The following is a 22,315-nucleotide window of genomic DNA, read 5'->3' as shown; positions in this document are numbered from 1 at the left end:
GCTCTCTCAGCTCGCGGACCCATCCTAGCGACTTTCCCCACACGCTTCCTCTCCTCCTCCCTCCTCCCCCTCGCCGCTCTCTCTTCTCTCTCTCTCTCTCTCTCTCTCTCTCTCTCTCTCTCTCTCTCTCTCTCTCTCTCTCTCTCTCTCGCTCTCTCTCCTGTCGTACATGTGCACGGGACGCGCGGCTCTTCTTCTCTCCTCCCGGGCGGACACTGCGGGGACAGACGCGTGAAGAAGAAGAAGATCCCACCATGGAATAGGAATATACCGCTTGAGAACACGGGGGAAAAACACATTTCTCTCTCTTCTTGTTCTTCTTTTTCTTCTGCTTCTTTTCCCCCCTTTTTCCCCCCCTGTCGCCTTGTTTTCTGTCCATCACGTCTCTCTCTCCCCCGCCCCCCCCACACCCCCCCCGGACTGCCTCTCGATGTCTCTCAACAGTTTTTGAAAAAGGGGGATAAAGGAGAACAAACATGAGGATTATGCTTCCTTCTTGGCACTTTCTCGGGGTGTATTCCGCACTTTGGGGGCTGGTGTCGGGGGCTTTCCCCAGCTCGGTGCAGATAGGTGAGTTGGAGGATGACCGTGAATAACCGGACACACACACACACACACACACACACACACGAGCACTCACACACACATATCTGACACACGCAAACACGGATGGAGAAGGGGGGTGGAATGCGTCGGGACCACCGAGACCCCTCAGTTTACAGTCAAACACACCGAATGCTCGCTCGGTTGATTGATGGAACAAGAGGCGAACGCTGCTTTAGGTTTGATCCGATGGTAATCAAGCGTCGGTCGGTTTGTGGTTTGGCTCCTCCAGTCAGACTCACGTCGTTAATGCAGACTAACACACACACTCTCTCTCTGTCTCCATCTTTCGCTCTCTCTCTCTCTCTCTCTTGCCCCCCTCACTCTCACTCTAAGTGTGTTTGCTGTGTATCTGTGTGAATGTAAAGGCTCATGAATGTTTCAGCAAGCTTAGCTTTGTTCCTCGTCTTCTTCACTGTTTTCAGACACTGCAGCATTCTCTCTCTCTCTCTCTCTCTCTCTCTCTCTCTCTCTCTCTCTCTCTCTCTCTCTCTCTGTCTCTCTCTCTCAGTTATCCTTGCTGTCTGCTGCCTGATAGATCTGAGATAAAGTTAACTAATGCTTGTTCAATGGTTTGTACAATGCCTGTGGACCTTACTTTCTTATCTTCTCGTACACAAACACACACACTCACACACACACTCTCACACACACATACATCTGTGCAGGCATGTGTGTCATAATGAATTCACTGCATCACTCCTTGTTGGGGGCAGTTGGGAGGTCCTATAATGAGATTCAGCTCCTTGACTGTCTCCCAGCAGCCACCAATAAACTTAATATGCTAAATATTTCCTGCTTTTTGCGCAGACACACACATACACACACACACACACACACGCGTGTAGAATGCACATGTATGTTAATGTGCTCACAGTGCGTGGACAGCATGGACTCCCACTGCTGCACCTCTGTAATCACACAGGCACGGTCCACGCTCTCACACAGGCACAAACACTCTACATGCATGCACGCAGCTGTAGACTGCACAGCTGTGTGTGTGTGTGTGTGTGTGTGTGTGTGTGTGTGTGTGTGGATGTAGACACAGACACAGACACACACACACTGTCTATGTCCTTAAACACTCTCAAACAGGCGTGTGATCCATCCCTCGGCTGTTTGTCAGTTGACTTGAGGAGTCATTTGCATACCTCTGCATTGCACACAAGTGTAATATCAATTGGAGCTCAGGCAGAGTTTCTGTTTGCACGTCTGTCTGTGTGTGTGTGTGTGTGTATGTGTGTGTGTGTGTCTGAGAGAGAGAGAGACTGATGGGGGAGGATGTTGGTTAGATATTCTCAAGAGTGGTGCAATATCATGTCATGTGGGACTAAACCTAAACACTCTCCATGTAGTTTGAGTGTGTAAATGTGCTGCATGTTTGGCTTGTGTGTGTGTGTGTGTGTTTGTGTGTGTGTGTTTGTGTGCCCCTTTTTCATTTCAACTTCGTAATCATAAAATTGCAAATCATCAATAAGTATCTGCTTGGAATTGGAGAGCGCTGGATAAATTCCAATTTACAGTACCTGCTTTAATGACACAGACACACACACACACACACACACACACACACACACACACACACACACACACACACACACACACACACACAGGCAGAGCAGCGTGTTACGTGGATGATGACGGCTTCATTCAATACCTCCTCTCCTCTCTTCTCTTCTCTTCTCTTCTCTTCTCTTCTCTTCTCTTCTCTTCTCTTCTCTTCTCTTCTCTTCTCTTCTCTTCTCTTTTCTGCTCTTCTCCTCCCCTCCACTTTTCTCCTCTCCTCTCCTCTCCTCTCCTCTCCTCTCCTCTCACTTCACTGTGCGTTCCAACCGGGGCCCCGTTCCAATTTGGTTTACGCTCAAACCCGGAGTCACATCAGACTTTTATTTCAGGTCCTTTCAACCTCTCACAGGAAGGGAGCCTGTTAGCATTAGCATAAAGAAAACAGTGACTGGCTGTGATGTTATTTACCTCAAACACTCTGCTTCACTCACACACATTTACATTTGTCATATAGCGGCTGACATTTACAAACAAATGTTCAATCTAAATGTTCAAACTCCCCCAGTGGCGCCTCAGCTTGCTGTCACTTTATATGAGAGTATGAGTGTGTGAGCGGAACAGATGTGTGGTTTCTCCTCTCTGCACTCTCACGTAGAGGTCGGAGGTCATTCTCTTTTATTTGTATTATTTCATGGAGCTTTCCTGCTTTATGGTGAGTGTGTATTTCTTCAGGTGTGTGGACGGAGAGATCACCTCTGTGTGAAAGTGTCAGACCATCCGTTCATTTGTAGAAGCTTTCCCACAGGCGGCAAACTGCCAATCTCTGCCATAGATACCCTCCACACACACACACACACACACACTCACACACACACACACACTCACACACTCACACACTCACTCTCTCTCATTGCATGTCCTCCTCCTTATCCTCTCTTCCTCCTCCTCTGCCTATAATTTCTCTTTGACCGTCCCTCCGCCAGCTTGGCAGTTTCTCATTATCTCCTCTCTCCCCTCTCATTCACATATCATCACACCGGCCATACTGTGCTCTGCTCTCAATAGAGAGGCTCACTGACATTTAATGCCCACCTCCTCCTCCTCCTCCTCCTCCTCCTCCTCTGCTCTTCATGTGTAGTTCATGGTCCTTTTTTATTTAGCTGACACTTTTTGATCTGCCCTTCCTCCCCTGTTATCTTTAATGCCCTCTCCAACTCATTATCTATTTGGCTGCCTTCCTGACAGCCTCTCTTCTCTTCTCTTCTCTTCTCTTCTCTTCTCTTCTCTTCTCTTCTCTTCTCTTCTCTTCTCTTCTCTTCTCTTCTCTCCTCTTCTCTTCTCTTCTCTTCTCTTCTCTTCTCTTCTCTTCTCTTCTCTTCTGTCCTCTCCTCTCCTCTTCCCCGTACCGTATCACTGCCATCACTCCATCTCTGACCCCACTAACTGCCCATCTGACCCCTCTCTGCCCTACAACACTACTCTTCCTCTCTTCTTGGCGTCTTCTTAACATCCTCACCCTCTCCCTCTCTCTCTCTCTCTCTCCCTCTCTAGGTGGATTGTTCATCAGGAATACTGATCAGGAGTACACAGCATTCCGACTAGCTATCTTCCTCCACAACACCAGCCCAAACGCTACGGAAGCTCCCTTTAACCTGGTCCCCCATGTGGACAACATAGAGACGGCCAACAGCTTTGCTGTCACCAATGCATGTAAGTGAGAGTGTGCGTGTCTGTGTGTGTGTGTGTGTGTGTGACACAAACAAAGTGACATAATGGAGGCGTTTTGCCCTCCTTCTCTTTTTCTCTCATTTTGTTTTGTTTTTTCCCTAACTACAGTCTAATCACCACGCTGTTGGATGAAGATTGGTTTAATTTAGAAATTGAATTGTTTACTGGATTGGGCCGCAACTTCATTATCTGAGTCGTGCACAATGCAACAGCTGAGTGGTCTTAGTTGGACTTGGTTGGATAAATGGCTTTTCTGCAGCAGTTGTTGCAACAAATTGTCATTCTGAAAGTTTTTAGAAATGACTTATTGTTTGAATTTCCTTGACAAGGGAGCAGATCAGTGATTCTACAATGCAACTCTCAGAATCCACCGCAGGGCACAGGATGTTTGCACTGTGTGGACGTTGACGGTGAAAGATCCTGGAGACATTTACGGCACAAATCACTGTGTGTGTGTGTGTGTCATGAAACCTCTGATGGTTCAATATGTTCAACAAATCCACTACTACACACAGCCAATGCGCAATATCATTCATCCCCACAGTCACAAACTTTGGCGGTGTCTCCTCTCTATAAAAGGAGTTTCCTCTCAGGCACAGACCAAAGTGAGAATGGGTCTTTTGCTGACAGTGGAGACCAGAAGAGAGCAGTTGGTTCTTATTTCCTCCCTGATCGTCACCATCTTTTTTCTGTTCTGTTGGAGTTGACATCCAAAAAAAATCCTCTGCTGACCTGGAAAGCCTTCAAGCAGGTACAAGTGTGTGTGTGTGTGAGTGTGTGTGTTGCTGATTTGCCCACTCTGGCGTCTCAGTTACAGTGGTGATGGTGGTGGTGTGTATTTGGAACTCTTGTGTCTTTTTTTTTTGCTCTCTGGCATCTGCTGAGTGACACTGTGTGACACAACCGGTAATGAGGTTGGGTTCTTTCTGTGTGTGTGTGTGTGTATGTGTGTTTGCGGATTGAGTATTTGTCAGAGCTGGGACTTGTTTCTACTGGACATCCTTCATCTAATTCCCCTGCTAGTCTGCCTCCTCGTGTGTGTGTGTGTGTGTGTGTGTGTGTTTGAATTTGTTTGCCAGAGGTGGTGACATTAAGAAACTAAGTTAAACTTATTCACATGAAGAAATCAGAATAAGTTGATTTATGCTTGGTGGTTATAATAGTCGAGACGCCTTAAAGGAGTTTTTTTGAAGGTTTATAACTCTTTACAAACACATCACAGAAACACAGCAAAGCCCGCAATTGTGTGGCAATTGAGAGCTTAAACGCTCTACTATTGGATGAAACCGATGTCAATCAAAATATTGTGGGCGGGACAGAGTCATAGTCAGGCAAAGTGGTAGCTGATTGGTTGCGGCTGTGCATCTGCGTTAGTTTTAAGGACTTTACAAGCGCCACAATGCGGTGAGTTTGCAAATGTATTCCATATGTTAGTGGAGGTATGACTGAGAGAAGGTGAAAGTTTAAATGCTCTGTTGTTGTTGTTGTGCCTGGTCAACTTCTGTTGGATTGTCTGATGCTAAACGCTACTTAGCATGCTAGTTTAGGTTGCTAACCAAAAGGTTGCTGTTGTGAAATATCATGTTCAAACACTTAAATGGCTGTTTGGTTGGAAGATCGTGTGTGTGTGTGTGTGTGTGTGTGCGTGTGCGTGTGTGGGTGGGTCTGTCTGTCTGTCTGTCTGTCTGTCTGTGTGTGTGTGTTGTCGTAATGTTTAAAGAGGTTGCAGCACTGCCTTAACAAACAGACAAATCAACATTTGTACACTTGTGTGTCCCTGGCCGCCACTTCCTGTCTATATAATGTGAATGGTGTCCTTGAGTGTATGACATCACACACCACCTGCTCACAACAATTCTGTGCTCATTCATCTTATTTTGTGGACGGTTTGGGTGACAGTGTCGCACTGTATTTCCCTCTAATCTTGATGAATTGCAACAAATCAACTCTGCGGGCTGTTAACCAGTGCTAATGCTACAAAATCAATACAGCATAATGCTACAATTTAGTCCTTCTGGTGCTATTATACCAATATGGGTATGAAAGGTTTCAACAGTTTTTAGTGGTGTTGAATCTCCTCCAGCAGGTGATTCATTTTGTGTTACATGTGAACATATTTGACATCTATGGAGTGTATTCTTGTTTAAGTGCGGCCTAATGCTGAATCATAAATCATCTAAGTGTAGAAGTCAAACTATCGCCCCAGTGTGAAGGATGGAGAGAGTTCATGCGACACACTGCACAGTGATTGTAGGCTAAATATCAACTTAGAGTCCCCACCCACACACACACACTCACACACACACTCACTCACTCACTCGCACACACACACATACACACACACACACACACAACATCAAGCCCTGCGTCCATTAACTGACTGTTCTCTGGCCTACATGTGAAGCTGTGTGAGTTTGAAGGAGCAGAGTGAATACGCCTGGTGTGTGATAATGTGAGGGGAGGAGCTTGATGCTGTGAGTGATGAATGAGAGGAAGCGCTGAGGGATAAATGTTTACGCCCTGTCAGCTCTGACCGAGGGCACAAAGGAAGCGCGACAGCGGACACTATATGTCCCTGTAACACTTTATCGTTTCTGTACTTTTCTTACCGGGTTTCATTTAAAAACCTTCAGTACTTTGTCTTCAATATCGTATTCTGTAAGGATTAGGGATAGGGATAGGGAGGCAGTGGTCGAGTGGGTAGAGCTTCCGCTTAAGAACCGGAGGGTTGCCGATTCGAGTCCCTGCCGAGGTGCCCCTGAGCAAGGCACCGAACTCTCAATTGCTCCCCCCTCTGCGAAGGGTGGTAATATAATGTAATGTAAGTCGCTTTGGATAAAAGCGTCTGCCAAAATGATCGCAATGTAATGTAATGTAATGATTATCTCCAGCTTCTTCTCTGCACTCTTTACTTTACAAGTAAACACGTTTCCTCTACAGTTACACATTCGTTTTCAAAGTAGTCGAAGCAAGAAGTGCAACATAAAGATCAAATTATAAAAAGTTAATTCTCTTTCTGGTGCTTTAAACAACCATATCAGTCCCATGAACACACCGCTGTTCCAGTTTCACGCAGGTCTGCATGTGTATGATAGAGAACCAATCATCATTGTTCCCTAATCCCCACTGACATGATGCCGATGTGATTAAACTCCTAATCTGTGAGACATTTCCAGCTTCCTTCCCACCCCGATTGTCACAGCATGTTTGAGCCTAACCAGCTCTCATTCTCTCCCAAGCTGAGGAGCAAAGCGTGACAGCGGGATGAGCCGGAGTGAGAAAGCACCACACACACTCAGACTTTGCGAGACTCAACAGTTTTCAGTGGCTGGTGGTGTTGCTGGCGTTTTGTTTGCTTTGCTTCGTCTCCTGTTTGTGTCTCCTCACATTTGTTTTCCTTTACTTTTATCTTTTCCTCCCGCTCGTCTACCACCTACGTTCAGGTGTGTGCGCTCAAAGACACACACTCAGGCCTGCATTGGGCCCGGAGAAGAGTGTATCCGCTCTATCTCGCTCTCTGTGCTTGTTCATCTCTGTTTCTGTCTCTCTTCTTGCCCACCATCTCTCTTTCTGTCCTTACCCCCCTCTCTCTCTCTCTCTCTCTCCCGTCTCCCGTCTGTCTGTCTCTTTCTCCGACCCCCCCTCTGTTCTTTGTCAAATTCTGCCTCCTCTCCTCTCTGCACAGGCGTGGTGAATGGATTTTTCAAATTAATCCCCGACCCTTGCTCCGGGTGGTGAGCGACGTTCGAATTAGAATAGGGAGTTCTGCCTCTGACCTTGGCTCGCTGCTCACTGCTCGCTTCTGGAGTATTCAGGAAGCATGAAGAGGCCGTAATAAATGCTCCCCATCGTTTTCCCATATCCACACAGGAGTACGGCCCCATTTTCTTATCCCAGGGTCACACGTTTACATTCCCCAGCTATTGTCAATCTTTCATTGCGCATTCCGTGTGCGTGTGTCTCTCATTTGTCGTACATGTACACTGTTGAGACACACTTTGTATCCGTGTAGGTGTGTGTTTTTGTGTGTGCGCCTCAGAGAAACATACTATTCCACTGGGCTTACTGCATCTTTATTCAGCAGTGTATTGAAAATAATGCCTGTGTATTATAACGAACAAGGCCGCGCTGAATGAATGAATGTGTGTGTGTGTGTGCCTGCATGTACAGTAAACATATACTCGTATTTATGCAACGCTTGGGCGCAAACCTGTGGCTCCGATGGGCACGGTCAAATGTGACTGTCACAGCGCGTGTGTGACAACATCCACTGAGAGGACACGTGATGAAGACGGACAGTAAGCGATGAGGTGAATTAGGTAAGGAGGAGGAGGAGGAGGAGGAAAGAAATAGAAAGGAGGGGATTAGCAGCAGTGAGGCGACGTCAAAGCTGCGAGACACTGTGACGCTCTGCTATTCTATTCTATTAGAAGAAGATGACGATGGTGATGATGTGTTTTGGGCGGCTGCGGTGCTGATTGCTGAGGTGATGAATAAGCTCATTCATCATCTAGGGGGTCTATAGATTTGTGCCGATATTTAATCATTCTCCAATCGATGCTCTTTATGTATCATTGACTGCTCCGGATCGCGCTGCATATTGATCGGGCTGATTTACATGTGAGCTGCATCTGATTACCTTGGAAAGCTCAGAGTGAAGCAGCAGAGGCGCCGCAGTCTGAACCTCTTCAGACGTGTCAGTCATCTGTCTTTTTTCTGTTTTTGTTATTATTTTAAAAGGACAGGCCAGTTAAACGGAATTAAAGCAGTGTAGATCTTAAATCACACTGTGAAAGGTTTAACTCTGGCCTCATTCTGTCAAAACTGGTTATCATTTGTCAAAAAAACACACTTGTTGATGGTACAAACCCTGCATTCAAACAATGATAGATTTTGTTCAGAAATTTCACCTGTTTTCATTCATTTAGATACAAGAGCAGTGAACTACAATATTTGGATGTGAGAATAGTCACAATTAGACATGATGACATCGTACATAACATCAAAACAGAGAGCATATTGAATTCTTAATCTCTCAAACATAATTGATGTCAGCAACTCAAATCATATGGGAACTTGCATAATTCTTGTAGCATAATATTCAATGTGACACATCAATGTGGACGGAATAAGACAAAGAGAATTAATCATGATTCATGCCGGGAGCTGTTTTTATTGGCATCAATTATTTGCAATAATATATATTTTTCAAATGAATGATTTATGGTTAACCTCAGCGTTAACCCCAGCCCTCCTGACTGTCGCTCTCCATGCTCATTAGTCGGTACATGAGTTAGTCCAGCTTTAGAATCAAACTGAAAATCCATCATAAAATGTTAAACACTATCAAAATAGTGTTCTGTATATAAATATACCGTATATGAATCACAGAGTTCAATCAGTTAATGGTGATCATTCCTCATAAACGGGCAGATCACAGCTGAGGAGGCGTTACAAAGACGTCATCGGCTTCCCCCTTCAGCATCTCCTGCTCCTTGAGGATGAAGAAGTGGAGACGCAGCCCGCTTAGTTTACGGATGAGTCTGGATTCTGACGCTGACATGAAAATCAATTCTTTCTGCGGCTTTGGCGTTAATTGGAAAGGTCTTAATACGTAGACACAGGTGTACACACACACACACACACACACACACACACACACACACACACACACACTCACACACTCACACTCACACTCACACTCACACACACACACACACACACAGCTCCTTTATTCCACTGCCACCACAAGTGTGATGAGTTGAAATGTTGAGGCGTTCTCTCGCTCTCTCTCACACACTCACACACATATACAGTATTTCTACATCTTCCCCGCGCATGTCTTTCATTTAATGCCTCAGTCATCTTGCAGATGATTTGAAATACTCAATAACAGCACTGCACCATCATCTTTATGGGCGCCTGGTGCCGTGGTTATATGTCTCCCTAATGATCACACTGGGGGGTATTTGAAATGAAATATCCGAAACGTTGGCAAGGCAAAGAGATTTACTTTGTAGAAAGCCGAGGTTTATCCATACTGCTTGCATAGTGAAGCTGGAGATGACTTTGATGGCCCCCTAAATGTTTCTTCAGGCATCAAGATGGAAATTCTGGTTCAGTAGTGAGCAGCATTAGATGATTCTGGAATGCGATATCTTCCTTGAAGTGGTGAGGCCTGTGCCTGGGAGCTGCACACATGACAGTTTACATCAGAAGTTACCTTCTGATGTAACACAGGTGTCTTCATTAAACCAGTGAGTGTATTTCAGAGACTTCTTCATATACAGCATGTTGGAGGTACACTCATGTTTATGTATTAGGAAAGCTACCACTTGACACTCAAAGACCAAACATCTGGAGCTGTAATCCCACACTCATACACACTGTATGAGTGAACATGAAGAAGTAATCAGCACAAAAGGACTTCTTTGTGTTTAAAATGTTTGCTGAGTGCTAGCATGTCTACAGGAAGCGGTTTGTCCATTGGCACCACAGAGACCCCTGGTGGATGTTCTCACTGTAGCTTACTTCTACTGAACGGTAGACATGTCTCGGAAAGGTTTAGTTAATGTGCATGTCTTCTCCAACAAGTTTTTGAAGGTGAAAATTTGATCTTTGGTGGAGAAAAAAATAAAGACCTCCTCAGGAAGTGTTAGCACGTTTTACTAAGAAGCTCGGAAAACTCTCTGGGGTAATTGTTCTTTTTCTATGGAAGGTGACGTGCATCAAATATGAGCTTCTACTTATACACTCGCCTGTGTTGGTCCACTCATGACCAAATTTGAGCCTTGGCTACTGAAGGGCACAGGAGTCATGAGTCCATCTCTACTTGACAACAAAGTCAAGCATTTAGCTTCCATCTAAAAACTTTGTGCCTCCTTCTTCCCACTCAGCAGATTTGTCTTCATTTCTCGATTGTGCTGTCATTTGTGCATGCGTTGCATCTAAACTATCATCTAGGGTGACTTGGTTTTGTAGCTGGATCATGTGGGATCTAGAAACGTCTTAAAAGCTTAACGTGTTTCGTAATTTTACATGTAGACTCGAGGGCTGAGAGCTTTGTAGTTAATTGATGTTGTACATTTTGCCAGTGACTAGTAAGTATGACTTTATGGCTGCAGTTCAGCTGGTGCGCTTGGTACAGACGAACTCTATTCTGCTGAAATTTTGATTCACCAATGAAATCTTTGTGTGTGTATAGAATTTAATTTAAGGGGGTCTTGTTTAATTTCATCTTAGAGTAGCTAAAATAGGATCAAATGCTCTATTTATACTTGGAGACTGAGCAGAAACACTGTGTAGCTTCTGTCTAAGTATGCAGTATCTCACCGTCTAGTCTGCGTTTGAGCAGCACTGGAGAGGTTGAACTTCCTCAACGAATGCAATTACCGACTTCGAACAAGGTCAAGACGTAAAGTATACAAATTGTTCATATACTGTTCATTTATGCGAGACTTCCTGCTCTCATTAGTGGAAGCGCCGCAGTCGGACTGTAGTGCGTATGTGTGTTGGCTCCTCTGCGTCTGCTCAGCTGTGAAATTCACATCAAAGGTCCATCTCCACTCGTGTTCCCCCGTTATTGATAATTATCTCATCAATCAATAGAGATGTGAAATGAAAGGCTCATCAAGATACGCTGTCAAGGGTTGGATCCAAACATCAAGTCCTATCGAGAGTGTTACAGCGCGTCCAAGTGGGTCAGCCGGGACGGTCTTGAGACGACTTTAGACTTGAAGAGGCCTTTACAATTCGTTCAAGACGTCTCAAGAGACAGTTGTTTTCCGTACGTGTTAGGACATTCAGAATGTCAGAAACTGCACTTGGTCTCTTTCGATCTGTCCGTTTCAACATTTACAACTGACCACAGGAGTTCATGTCGGACTGTTTGGTGCCATTTCACATCAGTCCACTGCCATGTTGTGTAACAGCAACGGGTAGGAATGACTAATGAGGGAGATTGTTTGTCAGTGTTGGACACATCTGAACAACTTCCTGCTGGATATATTGGTTTGTTTCTACCAATTTATTCCCGCTGTCCTGCATTGTTGTCAGACGTCAGATCAATAGGCAGAAACAGGCAGATTGTTGTGACAAGTTGACTCATTGAGCTGAACGCTGCGGCTCTCTGTTGATAACAGAAACTGACAAAGACACAGAGGTAAAAATTCCCTTTGTCGCATTTCACATTTTGTTTGTTGTGTTCCACATTTACTGTGTTCCTGGTGAAAAGAGATGGATGAACGTAAATGGAGGGTAAACAGGAATTTTATTTTCATGCTGATTTTACATAGTTACAAATCTGCGTGTAAGTTAATCAGCGAATGGCAGCACGCGCGTTTTGTTTAAATCATGGCTGCGTGACAAAGCCAGGCAACATTGGCAGAATTAGGCAACAACAAAACTGCACTCAACCTCATTATGCATCAAGCGTTCAGAGTTCCTCAAGGCAAGGTGAGACGGGGTGAGACAGGGTGAGACGGGGTCACACTCTTACCTCAGGTTTTGCAGACCGCCAGCCCTGAAGCTGCTCCACTAACGCTCTCTCGCTCAACACGCTGCGGCGATTCCCTTCGGTTATCCGACTGATATCACAATAACAACAACAGCAACAACGACAAACACAGCTCCTGGCTGCAGGACCCTGGTGTGTGTCTGTGTGTGTGTGTGTGGACCCTCTGCTTCCAGGTGGATGTGAATTCCAGGTCAGCGCTCCGTTTTCATGCCTCTGCGGTAATGAGCAGTGAATAATATTATTAGGCCGTGCAGGATGTCTCAGTGAAAAGGTTCGTCAGCCCCCCGGTAATCTGACTTTGTTGGGATAAAAGGCAGACTGTGTCTCATTTGCACACACACTGACCCCCCCCCCACACACACACACGCTGTCTCTGCCTGCCTAATGTGTTTCATTAAGACCTCTATTTCCCCATTGGGTGTGATAGCGACGCTGTAAACAGAAAAAAACCCAATGTCTTTCCCCTCCATGTTTGCTTTCCACATTCTGGCGTTCTAAAGATGAAACGCGGCAGCCAGCAGATTTTACCTGTTTCCGCTCTGCCTTGGCACAGGGGTGTTTACACCGAACGGAGCAGCGTATTAGCAGTAATTGTCTGTGACGTCGCTCAGCTTAGCTGGTGTTGTTTTATTCGTTGGGATCAAAGGATTCACGCAAGGCTTTCATTCTTTCCTCCCACTTTTCCTGCTGAAGATCATAGCACAGTCATGCCTCTGTATCCTCTCCTCTTCCTCAGTTTCCCGTTGTCACGTGCACTCATCTTTGATTTCTGCCTGGCAGTCTTTCTCTCTCGCTCTTTCTCTCTCTCTCTCTCTCTCTCTCATCTTTCAGTAATTACCTGCTAATTGGGGTTTTATGTGGTCAAAAAGCTGTGACCTGAAAAGTGAAGCACCCGGGTCATCATCTCGACCTGGCCTTCAACCTCTGTTAGCCTCTGTGTGTGTGTGTGTGTTTGTTACGATTCCTTATGTTTGCCTCAATCAGTCAATATCAAATACAGAAAATATAATACAGTTCTGATATCATAACTTATATAATAATATCTAATATCAAATTCTGCTTAATCTTAATCATAAAGGTAATCTCTCTTTCTCGCTCTCTCTCTCTCTCTCTCTCTCTCTCTCTCTCTCTCTCTCTCTCTGTCTTTCTCACTCTGTCTCTCACTCTCACTGTCTTTCTCTCTCCCTCTCCCTCTCTCTCTCACTCTCTCTCTTTCTCTCTCACTCTCTCTCTGTCTTTCTCTCTCTCTCTGTCTTTCTCACTCTGTCTCTCACTCTCACTGTCTTTCTCTCTCCCTCTCCCTCTCTCTCTCACTCTCTCTCTTTCTCTCTCACTCTCTCTCTGTCTTTCTCTCTCTCGCTCTCTCTCTGTCTTTCTCACTCTCACTTTGTCTCTCACTCTCACTGTCTTTCTCTCTCTCTCTCTCTCTCTCTCTCTCTCACTCTTTCTCTTTCTCTTTCTCTTTCTCTTTCTCTTTCTCTTTCTCTTTCTCTCTCACTCTCACTCTCACTCTCTCTCTCTCTCTCTCTCTGCTCTCTCTCCCTCCCTCTCTGTCCCTCATGCCATGTTTAAGCTTCCCCTGTGTGTGTTTGTTCCTATGGATTTATGAAGTGGATGAAAGGAAGGGCATTAGTTAATATTGATGAAGGCTGCTGCTCAGTCCTTCTCACAGAGGCTCACTTAGAGATGAGAGACGTGACCTTTACTCTCACACACACACACAACCACAACCACACACACAACACACACAAAGAGAGAGAGGGAGGACTGATGTGAACCGGTAAACACAAATGTGCCAACTGCTTCTTTATTGTTGCGTTATTAAAATGGCTCCCGACAGTGTATGGGCATAGATTAGATGATCGTCTGCATTAGGGTCACATCTGCGTTGTGTTCGCCGACTGAGAACGCCGCAAATCTCTCAAACCTCCCAAAAAAAAACCCTGCACAGTGCTGGACCTTGAAACAATTCATCCCTAATGGCCCATTGGTATTCAGCGAAGGTAATAGATTCCTACGCAAGCAGCAGGTGATTCATCACACTTACAAATAGGAAGGGACAGAGTCGGAAGCAAGAAGAAAAAAAGCTATTAAAGCGATCACAGCACAGGCAGAGAGGGAAGGAAGCTCTCACTCAAATGGAAGAAAATAAGGAGTTATGCACTTTCAGATGATTATCACGGGGCAAATACACAGAGAGGCAGCCAAGCACATGTCGACATGAGCCTACACACACACACACACACACACACACACATATATATATATATATATATATATATATATATATATATATATACAATTCATCTAACCTTAGCTCGCTCCTGAGAATGCTGTTGTGTGTATTGGTGTGTTAGATTCTGGTGTTTACTGTCTTTAGAGGTCAATTTCTCTCAGACAGCATTGGTATTTATCTCCTTAAGCTCACGGGTTTACCTGTGTGTGTTTTTGTGTGAACGTGTGCCTCCTTGTGTGTATGTATGTGTATGTGTGTGTGTGTGTGTGTGCTTGCGATTGTGTTTCAGAAGTCACGTCACGATTTGCCCACTCACATTCTGGCTCATCTTGCTGAGGTAGTGAAGTGAATCAAATAAAATGCATGCGCTTACACACACACACTCACACGCACACACACACACACACACACATGCACCATCGATCTGGCCCTTCAGACAGTCACGGTGATGGATGGACACTCCCTTGCTTCTATTTATACCTCTGAGCGCTCTCAGTCTGTCTGTCTTCTTATCTTCACAGCGATGGAAACATGAAGAAAAGCCCATATATCATAACACAAACCACAAACCCCACTGTGTGTGTGCACGCGTGTGTGTCGGACGGGTAATTGCTATATTTCCTGATAGGTTTTTTTTTAGTTTCCCCGGCTCAGGCACACGTTCATCTCTCAGCCTCCTGCCACAAAGCAGCAGCCACATCTGTCCTTCACCCATCCTAAAGAAACACATCAAAGCATAACAGAGGCGGCGGCGACATTAAGCTTTATTTAACAAGCAGATTGTAACTGTCACGGCGCCTGGAGATGCGCTGTTAATGGTCCGGAGCCAGGGAAAGTGTGCCTCAACATCAGATTCTCACTGCGAACCATCCTTTCAGTGATCTAATTGTTGTTAATGAGTGGCTGTGAACTTGATTTATCGATTGTGGGGAAACACTTCTGAGGCATTTTGACCGACTCAGAATGATATTTGCTCCTTTGACTCGTACCAAAAACCACATCCGATCTCATACGGGAGAACTTAACTTGACTATTCCACCATCCTTCCATCCATTTTCCCTCACTAATCGGGGTCATGGAGCGCAGCTGGCTAAGCAGCGTTCCCCAAGATGTTCCCGGGGCCAGATGGGATATTTATTCCCTCCAGCGTATTCCGGGTCCGCCCCGTGGTTTTCTCCTTAGTTGGACATCCCTGGAGCAGCTTCCTAGGGACCTCGACCTCAGCTGGCCCCCTTTTTGTAGCAGAGCAGCAACCGTCCCTCCTGATGTCTCATTTCTCAGCCCGCTTGGGAAACAGAAACTAGCCGAGCGGCGACGTTGGCTCTTGGCTGTGTGGGAAGAGTTCAGAACAAGGTCGACGCCGTCCCATCTGGGGTTCATTTAGACGAGTGAGTCACCACAGGGTTCTGGTAAATTGGGATCACCAAGTGCCTGGAGGACCCCACTGTGGGTGCATTTCATCCAGGTAGAGGGCAACGTTCACTGAGTCACACTGTCCCAAGCCTGTTTATGCTCTTTTGCTACCTGAACTTTGCTATTATTCTACATTTCAACCTTTGCACGTCTTCCTCTGTTGGCTGTGCATGCTGCATTTTAAATCAAGGACCCAAACGCTGGTCAAAGGGATTATTATTTATTTACTGAGCAGCTGGAGGGATATCACTCAGAAAACCTTCATTTCTAATAGCTTAAGTACAGCTTGTAACAACATGAATAAAACTCCTATAGGCACGGCCAGAGTGGGACTCATTATCTTCTCTCAGAGCAGCCCACTTTGGCAGAAGCTGGGGTTCCACAATGAAAAATAGTCTTGGTTTTAGCTCTTTTGACTTTTTATTACCCAATTTTGTTGAGAGAAGTATGTAGTTCCAAGAAATGAGGGAGGACAATGAATAATAACGTAAAAAAAAATGACAAAGCCTAATAACTTGTGCTCATGCAAAATGTTTTGTTCCAACCCTCACACAGTATTGTCCTTCTCTACAATCATGTTAATTCCATGTGTGTGGGTGTAACTTCACAAATCAAGACGGCTAATGAACAATGTCCGTTGATTTCACCCTGTCGTCTTCCGCTGTCTTTCTTTTTTTTTTATCCTCACCTCCTGCGCTTCCCTTTTCTCCTTTCCCCGTCCTTGTTAACATGTCACAAGTGTCTCTTTGTGGCTCATCTAGTCTCGTAGTGGTAGGCTATTAATCCTGAGTGGAATTTGCGTGTGTCACACAACCTCAGAGAAGCCTGATCTGCTTTTACAGATTCAGTAACAACCAATAAGTGGGAGTCATTAATTGCAATAGACATTTATGGACATTTCAGTTATGGTGTTCACAGTTAAATCAATCAATTCAACTTCACTTCTCTTCACAGACACTGATAATCACAGAACACACCCATATCAATTGGCATGAACATTATTGTCACTAAAACACCAAGTTTAACTTAATAACAATACTCCCATGAGCCTTTTCACATCACTAGTGTGGAACTGTCAATGAACAGGGCGACTGACTCCTCCGGTCCCTACGACGTGTAGGGGAAGGTATCTGATCGATCGAGTCGAAAGCAAACCTGGGCTCAACCAATTTTGGGATTTTGAAGGGGGTCCTATCTGATCCCCCCCCCCCCAAGAGAACCCCTGTTTTGGTTTGGGCCATGGCTGCTTTTTGTTGCAAATGAGTGAGCTAGAGGGAGAGAGAGGGAAAGAGAGGGCTGGTGAGAAGCCATGCGGCCCACTGCCTCCGGGGCCCACCGGGATTCCTCCCCCCCGCTCCCTATTAGCCGCTCCAGCACTGCCTATAGGTAAATATTAGTCTGTGTCATCCACCTTGACAAGTCACTCTACATTGTGTCATAGTGAGATTCAATGTTCAATTTGCTATTCTTTCTTTGTTTCAGGAGGCTTTGGTGGTTTATAAGGCAGTGTGTGTGACAGAAAGCACTAGAATAGGGTCAGGATTGGGTAAACAAGGAAGAAAACTGTTCAACTCGATTCTGCATCTGTTTATGTAGATCCATACTCGTGGTTTGTTGTTATTTTTCTTGAATTTCAAAACATGTTACACACACATCCTGTCAGAGGACATAATGTGGCCATGTTGTTAGACTTTTACAGCACAGTAAATAATGTAAGGAGGATAATTGTTATGGTGAAAGAGTGGTGAAAATACTCCAGCCCAGCCGTCAGCTGGAGGTGGGGATTATTACACTGCCTCTTATCATGCCACTGTTATACAGACTGTGAATTATTGGCACCAATGCACATGCACTTAAATTCTCTCTCCATCTCACTCTGTTACACACACACACACACACACACACACACACACACTCGCACACACTTACTGACACACTGATGAAGAGACACACACACATGTCCTACTCTCTCTTCTGTCATTCTCCCACAGGCACTTTTCCTCACAGACGCACTCATTCTTTAGTTCCTTTTTCACCACACACACACACACACACACACAAACAAGCACACACAAGCACACACACAGTCCCACGCTCGAGGGCATGTTAGGATGATAGTACAGATGGCATACTGGAGTAATATTCTCCATATGGGGAGGTAATATCGTCAGAGCAGCCGTCTAGGGAGAAGGAGAGAGGCAGATTAGATCTGGAGAGAGATGGGCTTAATTTCTGTTAGACATGGCAGCAGGAATGGAGAATATAACAGTACTTCTGAATCTGGCAATGTGTAATTTCTGTTTACATGATCCTAAGAGCAGTTATTCAAAACTTGTAAAGGGTGTGTGTACGTGTGTGTGTGTGTGACAGGGTCCTTGTGGATTTGATTATTTTTTCATTTGACTTTATTTGATTGACTCCATGATCTTCCATCTTCAGACAGTATGTAGAACATTCTGTCGTCATCACGCCCACACCGCATAACTGCATCTACCAGCTGATTCGTGCCACGACACATTCACCGCAATTTATCTTAATCTGAATGCGTCGACGGTTGATTGATGGTGTTTGCTAATCGCCCGCTGTGACAGATGAAGGGAGACTATGTTTGCGTACGATGCTCATTTGCAGACTTCCACAGTTGCAGTCATATGTTGAAACCCAAATTGAAGGCTCACAAAATGGCAAGATACAAAGATACATCAGCTTCATACCCTCCTAACTCAGCTTCATACCTTCCTAACTATGCTTCATACCCTCATAGCTATGCTTCATACCCTCATAACTAAGCTTTATACCCTCCCAACTCAGCTTTATACCCTCCTAACTAACCCTCATACCCTCCTAACTCAGTTTCATACCCTCATTACTCAGCTTCATACCCTCCTTACTCAGCTTCTTACCTTCCTACTTCAGCTTCATAACCTTCTAACTCAGCTTATGTCCTCCTAACTCAGCTTCATACCTTCCTACTTTAGCTTTATACCCTCCTAACTCAGCTTTATAACCTTCTAACTTACCTTCATAACCTCCTACCTCAGCTTTATACCCCAATTAGGACATTCTTCAGCTTAGATAGGTTACTCAGAGTAAAAGTACATTAAAATCCACCCACTCACCCACTACATGGTGTACCGACACACTTAAACACAAATGTCCCCCTGGTTTGCTCTCTATTCATAGCAGGACAGGATGACTTGATGAGGCGATAAAAGCCAAATGCTGACGTGAAACCCAAATGTCAGAGGTGCACGACCTGCACGTTTCCTTCTGAATCACCCAGGACGCTGTGTGTTAATAACTGTAACATGCCCTTATTATGGGATGGGACACACACTAGATAAACACGTGTAGACACATAAGCTAACCACATTTGCAGTGTGCAAGTGAAACATGTCATTTGTTATTAATTGCAACAAGATGAGATCTTTCCTCCTAGGCACTGCGGGCAGAAAACGCTAGCGTTACGTGTGTGTGTGTGTGTGTGTGTGTGTGTGTGTGTGTGTGTGTGTGTGTGTGTGTGTGTGTGTGTGTGTGTGTGTGTGTGTGTGTGTGTGTGTGTGTGTGTGTGTGTGTGTCTGTGTGTGTGTCTGTGTGTGTGTCTGTGTGTGTGTGTGTTGTTCCTTTTGTGTCCATTCAACCATCCATCTAAGCATTTGTTCATATCCTGAATATGTCTTTGCACATTTCTCTTCATATTTCATTTTGCTCATGTAATTATCTGCCCTGTTTGTTTGTGTTTATCTGCACGCAAACACTTTAGCCTGAAGAAAGACAGTGCGAGAGAAGGAACAATCGAGTCATTAAAGGCGCTTCTGGAAGCTCGATGGGAAGATAAGACTGTGAACATGTGTGTGTGTGTGTGTGTGTGTGTGTGTGTGTGTGTGTGTGTGTGTGTGTGTGGGGGGGGGAGTTGTATATATAATTACAACAGTTTCTGCTACAGGGAAATGTGTGACTTACCAAGGCCGGTACATGGGTGTTTAGATAGAGCCAGATCAAAAACATTGAAGGAACAAATGAAAAATTAATTTCGCTCGGCTGTTATGAAGATGAAAAAGGAATTTGTTTGTGTTGTTTTGAGCAGAATTTGTCGTTAATAACATATCAAAGCTAATAATGAGCGATCCTTTCATCAACAGATTGGGCTTCATGGTGGAAACCAATCTATTACCGTGCAATCCTTCTTCCTCCGCTGGTCCTTGTCTTTGTTTTGGCCCCATATATTGTTTATGTGTCCTGAAACAACAGAGCTGTAGCCATTTATCTCTGTTTACCCGCCATAGCTGCACTATGAAAAACAAAAACATGAAAACTACAGTGAAATCTGCTACACTTTTGCTTTTTTACACGTTTATTCTTTTGAAAGAGAGGAATAATCTTTTTGGAGAATGCTTCCTAACTAGGACATTCTGCTGCTGCTGCTGTGTATCGCAGATAAACTTTTTTTTTTTTTCATATGCACTGAGCAAATCCTCTGAATTAGCATATCCACTCCAAGAAACACATTTTGAATAACTGGAGACACACTAAGGAGGAAAAATACAGTTTTGTTGTTTCCCACCACTAACACAGGAGAGGCCAGCTCCAGTGAAACATGTTCACTGTGCAGTATTCTACACATGCTATGACAGCGCATCAGATAAATACACAATATACCTCAGGGTTGATGTAACAAGTAAATACACCTCACTACAGCTTATGTTGGCCACTCTGCAGGGAAGCCGGGGAAATTTAATCTCCAGAGATTAACTTCTTACACAAGGACAAAGATTCTACACTGTGCTGGTATTGTCAAGTAAGTGTGTGTGTGTGTGTGTGTGTGTGTGTGCGTGTGTGTGTGTGTGAGCGCGCGCGTGCGTGCGTGCGTGTGTGGACTCCCGGGGAGACAGAAACTATAATTACCCTCTATCCAGCGTTGAAGACATTCATCCAGGAGCTCTAAAGGTCACATATTCTCCCGTAAACCCCTCTGCCCCTTTCCCCCCGTTTAATTTTTCAATTGAAATGTGTTTTAGGAAGCTTTGTGAGCCAAATGTTCACAGCATTCTTAGGAGATAATTAAGGCAAAAGCATCTGGCAGCTTTGGCCCCGACAACTTTTATTTTAGTAGGGAATTGCTGATTATGTTTCACTTTATATTCGCCCAATCAGTGTGTTTTGCGTGGTCTTCTATCTGCCTAAAAGAAGTTTCCCAGCTCAGCACAGGAAATGCAGTGTGTAATTTGTGATTGATTTGCTGATTGCAGGGAGGGACAGTGGAGAGGTTAGGCCGTTACGTTAACCCACATTATAGGAAATTAGCGAAGACCACATGGTTCTTCCTCCATGTTTACTCCTCTCAGACAGTAACACTCCGTTCCTCCCCTGCTCCTCAGGCTGCACGCTCATCACTTATCAGCATGCTGACTATTAACCTAATCACCTGCACCTGTGTGCGCCGCCTGCTGCGCACGAGCAATTAAGAGTAATGACGGTCATGCTGAGGCGTTATGTCGCTCACTGAGCCTGACCTTCAGCACAGGAATCAATCAGAGAAATCCGATCGTCTCAGACTCTCTACTGTTTTGTCTCCTTTTATATTATAATTCATGAACACTCTCCTGGCTGAAACACTGCAGTCCTGGATTGTTCATAGGAGTGTGCTCACATAGAAGAGTCAGACAGTTACATAATCCTTTCAGAGCTGGAGAGCAGAAAATGTAATATATATAAAGATAAAATGAGGCTGTTTGACACCTCGCGTTCCCCTGAGCTGCGGTGATGGAGCGGGAGCGGAAAAGCTGAACGTAGACACAGAAGCTGCATCGCCGCTCTCATCGCCGCTCTCATCGCCGCTCTCATCGCCGCTCTATCACCTTATCTCTGAAAGTCGTGGCCGTTTCGTTTGTCACGGAAAAGTTCCGCGATGAAACTTGACACACATTCTGACACTAAGGATGTCATCTGGTATTGTCGGACGGTAAAAATGTCGTTGTTCTTTATCGGTAACGTACGAATATGACTGACTGGTCCAGGCTACATAACCTCTCAGCGCAAACTGCTGCTTTCCCTGAGCAAACGACCACATTGTGCTGGGAAAGAGAATGCTGCCCACGGTACAAATGAGATGTAAATCCATGGTAAGTATTCAATCCTTTACTGACCTCTGTACAAGTCTATTCACCGCCATAAAATCAGAAAATGAGGAGTCAGCTATGGAACAAAGCTCCTGCTGATCACAGGGATTGAGTATCTGTAGGAGCAGAATGATATCATTGATTTGTAATGAATGTAACGTTGCTATTTCTAATTAAATAACTCTTTCCTTATTC

At 44.8% G+C, this 22,315-nt stretch overlaps 1 protein-coding gene across 8 annotated transcripts in view; it reads left to right on the top strand.

The window, feature by feature from the left end:
* The first annotated feature begins 476 nt into the window (after positions 1–476).
* gria4a (glutamate receptor, ionotropic, AMPA 4a) overlaps positions 477–22,315 on the top strand; it is a 76,931-nt gene continuing 55,092 nt past the window's right edge. For all 8 annotated transcript variants that reach the window (XM_076146452.1, XM_076146448.1, XM_076146450.1 and 5 more), the window contains exons 1-2: positions 477–570; positions 3,661–3,819. In XM_076146452.1, the coding sequence (XP_076002567.1) occupies positions 477–570; positions 3,661–3,819 (253 nt within the window). The remainder of the gene's footprint in view (positions 571–3,660; positions 3,820–22,315) is intronic.

This window comes from Genypterus blacodes, unplaced genomic scaffold (genome assembly GCF_046128005.1).
Source record: "Genypterus blacodes isolate CSIRO-AG114 ecotype Tasmania unplaced genomic scaffold, CSIRO-AGI_Gbla_v1 ptg000032l_1, whole genome shotgun sequence".
In the NCBI taxonomy this organism is placed as follows: domain Eukaryota; kingdom Metazoa; phylum Chordata; class Actinopteri; order Ophidiiformes; family Ophidiidae; genus Genypterus; species Genypterus blacodes.
The sequence above is the reverse complement of the archived record's forward strand: the minus strand, read 5'-3'. Positions and strand labels throughout refer to the sequence as shown.